This window comes from Cucumis melo, chromosome 10, assembly GCF_025177605.1.
Source record: "Cucumis melo cultivar AY chromosome 10, USDA_Cmelo_AY_1.0, whole genome shotgun sequence".
Taxonomy (NCBI): Eukaryota; Viridiplantae; Streptophyta; class Magnoliopsida; order Cucurbitales; family Cucurbitaceae; genus Cucumis; species Cucumis melo.
The window spans coordinates 4,316,950-4,321,958 of NC_066866.1; the positions used below are offsets into that span (position 1 = coordinate 4,316,950).

General features: G+C 34.7%; 2 protein-coding genes across 9 annotated transcripts; one reads left to right on the plus strand and one right to left on the minus strand.

Annotated features, from left to right (window-relative positions):
- The first annotated feature begins 226 nt into the window (after window positions 1-226).
- On the plus strand, window positions 227-1,862 carry LOC103488886 (chlorophyll a-b binding protein 7, chloroplastic). Of its 8 annotated transcripts, none has more exons than XM_008447814.3 (4): window positions 227-509; window positions 624-844; window positions 984-1,498; window positions 1,673-1,862. In XM_008447814.3, exons 1-4 carry the CDS (start codon window positions 454-456, stop codon window positions 1,688-1,690), a joined length of 810 nt encoding a protein of 269 aa, XP_008446036.1. In that variant the 5' UTR covers window positions 227-453; the 3' UTR covers window positions 1,691-1,862. The 8 variants fall into 8 exon arrangements, with proteins under 8 accessions (XP_008446036.1, XP_050947224.1, XP_050947223.1 ...); XM_051091267.1 differs by having other exon boundaries at window positions 341-509; window positions 984-1,489; XM_051091266.1 differs by having other exon boundaries at window positions 341-509; window positions 624-838.
- Window positions 1,863-3,356: 1,494 nt separating this feature from the next.
- Window positions 3,357-3,982, minus strand: LOC103488885 (uncharacterized). Its single transcript, XM_008447812.3, has one exon. The coding sequence runs from the start codon at window positions 3,911-3,913 to the stop codon at window positions 3,611-3,613; it is 303 nt and encodes a 100-aa protein (XP_008446034.1). The 5' UTR covers window positions 3,914-3,982; the 3' UTR covers window positions 3,357-3,610.
- Window positions 3,983-5,009: the final 1,027 nt, after the last annotated feature.

Consider the following 5,009-nt stretch of genomic DNA (forward strand, 5'->3'; position numbering starts at 1 on the left):
ATATATCGTCTAAAATTTATATGTAACAAATTACAATAAAACAACGATAAATACAAGCAAAAAATCATGTTTTGAGTAGAAGAGAAAGAGTTTGACATAATCCATGCAGTGGTGAGATCATTTGAAGGAGCCATATAGAGAGTGCCAGGTGGCATGAAATCTGAATCTATCTTCCGGTTGGACCCGATATTTGAGGATATGATTGACGCGTGGTTTTAAAAAACAACCACAAGTTGAGATTATTCCAGGTAAGCAAAAATGAGGTGGCAGATATCAGATTCTCTAATCCACGTGGCAACCCATATAACCAACTACAAATCCCCTCTCCTATCCATTAAGATAAGGCCATGCATACATTAACAAACTCACAAATTTCAACTCAAACAATCCTCCACACAACCAAACCAACCATCTCCGTCACTCCCCAATTTTTTCTTTTAGAAGAAACCATTAATGGCTTCCGCTTGTGCTTCTTCCGCCATTGCCGCCGTGGCAATTTCTTCGTCAAGGCAAGCTTTTTTTTTTTTTTTTTTTTTTTCACTTGTTCATTCTTTAATTTAGTTTAATTTCTCCCATCCAATTTAATTCATTATTTATGATTTTTTTTTCTTCCATTTTATCAGTTCATCGAAGAATGGCTGCCCCAAGCTGGCTTCTAACTTCCTTGCTGGCAAGAAGCTTAGGCTGAGAAACTTAAATGCTGCTGCTGTCGTTGCTCCTCGATCCGCTCCGGTATGCGCCGCAGCCGATCCCGATAGACCTCTTTGGTTCCCTGGCAGCACCCCTCCTCCGTGGCTCGATGGCAGCCTTCCCGGTGACTTTGGCTTTGACCCTCTTGGTCTTGGTTAGTATTAAAACTACTAACTATACTGGACTCAAATAATAAGGATTGGTTTATTTATGTTCTTAGGGCGATTAATTAAAAATTAATGTTGAAGTTAGTATAGAGAAGAGATAATTCTTACGGTGTTTATTCTGTGTAGCGTCTGATCCGGAGAGTTTGAGATGGAACCAACAGGCGGAGCTCGTACACTGCCGATGGGCAATGTTGGGGGCAGCAGGAATTTTCATCCCGGAATTCTTGACAAAGATCGGTATATTGAACACTCCTTCGTGGTACTCCGCCGGTGAATTGGAATATTTCACCGACACCACCACTCTATTCATAGTGGAACTCATTTTCATCGGTTGGGCCGAGGGTAGACGGTGGGCCGACATCCTCAAACCCGGCTGCGTCAACACCGACCCGATTTTCCCTAACAACAAACTGACCGGAACCGACGTCGGGTACCCTGGTGGGCTCTGGTTTGACCCACTCGGATGGGGCAGCGGATCACCGGAAAAGATTAAGGAATTGAGAACGAAAGAGATTAAGAACGGACGATTGGCTATGTTGGCGGTGATGGGAGCTTGGTTCCAACACATTTACACGGGCACCGGTCCCATTGATAACCTTTTCGCTCACCTTGCCGATCCCGGCCACGCCACCGTCTTCGCCGTGAGTTTCCTTTTCTTTCTTGCAATAAGAAATAATATTTTTTTAAAAATAAATTAATTTTGGGTTTTGATTTTAATTTAGTAGTAATTTAATTTTTAAAACGATAATAAAAATGTTGAAAATAATTTTAAGATAATTGTGTTTTAATTGATGGGTTGGTTTTTGTTTTGGCAGGCATTCACACCAAAGTGAAGAAATTGGGGAGCAAATAGGAGAGATGTAGTGATGTGTTGTTGTGAGTTGAGGGACACAAATTTATGTATTGAATCACAACTTTGATCTAATCTCTGTGTTTATGTGTATGATGGACCATATCATTATCAATTTAATGTACAAAATGAGATCAAAAAATTAATTAAGCAAATTTAGGCCCATATATTGACTTCTATCAACCAATTTTAACCATATTTAATCGTAAATTAATTCAATAATTGAATCTTATATTCTAATTTATCATATAAATATATAATTAAATGCCAATTTCGAGTTCTTGAGCTTAAAATAATGCAATTTGTACAAATTTTGGTGTTCTTAGTAATTTACGACAATAATGTTGATTGTTATTTTGCTTAATTATGTTTATGGTTCAAACAATTTGATGTACCGATTTTATTAGTAAATACTTTATGTCTTATAAATGAATATTACAATTCAATTGACGACGTCACGACAAAAGACATTTTCTTTCATCTTTTGTTTGTTGTCTCAAATGTTTTCTTGAATTAATGTCGTTTGAAGATTGTGATTAATGATAACTATACTTTGGAAATTTAAATAATTAACCTATGATTTGCATGGAGAATTGAATTTTTTTTTATAAAAAAAATCTCACTAATTTTATGTCTCTCCAAACACCAATTTTAGGTATATAGGCCTATTACATCTTCAATTATAATTGGCGTTGTCAAGGAACAAATTTATCAAACTCTCCATTTAATTTATATCTAATAACTAATCATTATTATTTCTTTTAACATTCTCTAACCAAAGTTAATTAATCTCCATATGATCATTATCAACTAGGTACACCAGATTTTAAAATTAGCTTTTGTCCATACCAAGAAAAAGAAGAAATTATAAAATGTGGAGTTAACAAAAAGGAAAATTATCAAGTGAACTCTCTTGAAATGTGAATTTCTTAAACTTAACGAACGTTCATTAGCTATTATAGTTTTAAATTCAATATGTTAGATTTCGTTATCCATCAATTTATACTTTATGTTTTCTACTTTCTATCGACATTTACAAAAAAATTAAAAACAAAATGAAAGATTTTCTAAAATTTATGTCCATAATTTCGAATGTTTGTAGGTATCTTTTACGTTTTGTATATGGAAATAAGAAAATTGAAATTCCATCTAAAGAATTGGGATTGAGAAAAAAGCAAAAACTTCAAAAATGGAAAATTTATGTATTAGGCTCATAATTTAAAATAAGAATATCTTTTGAAGAAACCAAAATAAGATAAAATAAATAGTATATTCAGTGAAATGATATGATATGATATGATATGATATGATAAAAATAGTTAATGGGAAATTTGCATATACACAAAGACAAAGAACATTGACTCCAAATTTTATAATCTCCAACTTGTTCAACAATCCTTTCATAGCAAAAAGAAAAAGACAAAATCTTAGCATAATCTGCTCTCCACAAATCAAGAGATTCATCAGATTCAATAATTAAAACATGAATTCAATTCATAACACCAAAAGATTACACTTAATCCGATTTATATATGAAGTATGAATGCAGCAGCTTGCAATTAAAAATGATAATCAACAAATCAAATGAAGGAATTATAAAACACAGATTCAGAGAAAAGAAGAAGAAGAAGAAGAAGAAGAAGAAGAAATAAGAAAGAATTATATGATTAACAAAATTAGTATAATTAATTACGAGAAGTATAGATTTCTATATACGAATCTGAATTGAGGGAAACGATAATGCCTCTCATTCGCTCTTAGTGTAAATCTCAAGAACTCCCAAATTACAGAGGCGATTTGATTTTTTCTTTTTTTTTTTTGGTGTGGTGCCCTAATAATTAATGGTGAAGAAGATAAGGAAATATTAGAGTAGTGAGAGAGAGAGAGAGAGAGAGAAGGAGAATCAGGAAGAAGAGGAAGGGTAATTGGATCGACGAAGGGAGATTTGAGCGGGAAGAGGGCGGCCGGTGCCGGAGCCGCCACAGCTGCTGCAGAACATACGACCAGAGCCGGAGCAGGTGCGGCAGCCGATGTCGCCGTCGGACCAGCGGGAGCAGAGACAGGGGACGCGGCCAGTGCCGTTGCAGGAAGGGCAGCGGGGGAAGGAGCCGGCCATGGGCTTGTGGTCCATGACGGATTTGACGAGGACGGCGCCGGCGAGGACGCTGAGGCCGGTGGCGAGTTGGGAGAGGACGATGGGAACCATGGGGTAGGGGTTGTGGAGAGGGAGAGGGGGGTTGTGGAGAGGGAGAGGGAATGGATGAGAGATTTTTCTTTTTTTTTTTTTTTAATATTTTAGTTGGGGAGATTTTTTAATAAAATTAATTTTGAAGAAAAGAAAAGAAAAGAAGAAAGTGGTGAGAAGGAAGAACACGTAGGCGAAGGGAGGAGTTGGTGGCTTTTAAGAGAAGAAGGGAATTGGAGTTTAGTGAAAGAGTGGGTTTTTGCGTGGGTGCTTCTCTCTTTTCCTTCATATCTCCTCTCTCTCTCTCTCTGTGGATGTCGATTTTGTTCAATCTTTTTATAAAAATCAAATTATATATTCTCTTTTTATTTTAGATTTTGTTATCGTTCAAAAAGTAATAATTCTCAGGTGAATTTGACTCAACGGTAATTTATATGAGTTTTTGTTTTAAATAAGAATATTTGAATTTTATTTTTTTTAATTGTTGTATTAAAAAAACGTGAAAATAATTATATAGAGGAAGATCCAAGTGAAGAATAACGTTGAATTCAAAAACTAATGAAGTTTGGTCTTTTTGACGATGTTATCATCTTATAAAATTTCACTTTTAACTAGCTTTCTTATTCTTTTTTTTTTTTCCATTTCGATTTTCCTTCTTTTTTTTTTTTTTTTTTGTGTCTATCTTCTTCTTATTCTTCAATTTTTATGCTTTATTTCTTATTTTGACTTTTTTGCATAATTATGCAGGAGCTAGAAAGAGAGAAGAATCCGGATAAAGTAAAAAACATAGAGAAATGAGAAAGAGGAAAAATTCACAAGCGATAGAAATAGTATTTAGGCACGTGAATCATATACAAGAAATAAGTACTTGAAAGAGAAATGAGAATGATGAAGAACGATAAATTATTCATAAACGAGAAAAAGGGAAGTGGTGGGGAAATTTGAGTATTATGTTGAGTGAGAATGGAAAGTAAAAATAGGATCAAGAAGAAGTTCGTAGCAAACAGCCCTCGAATGCAGATGGGGTTATTTTGATAAATTTGCAACTCACCATTACTCACTAGAATTTGAATTGAGTCATTCATATAAAAATCAAAAAACATTAAGTTCTATAGGA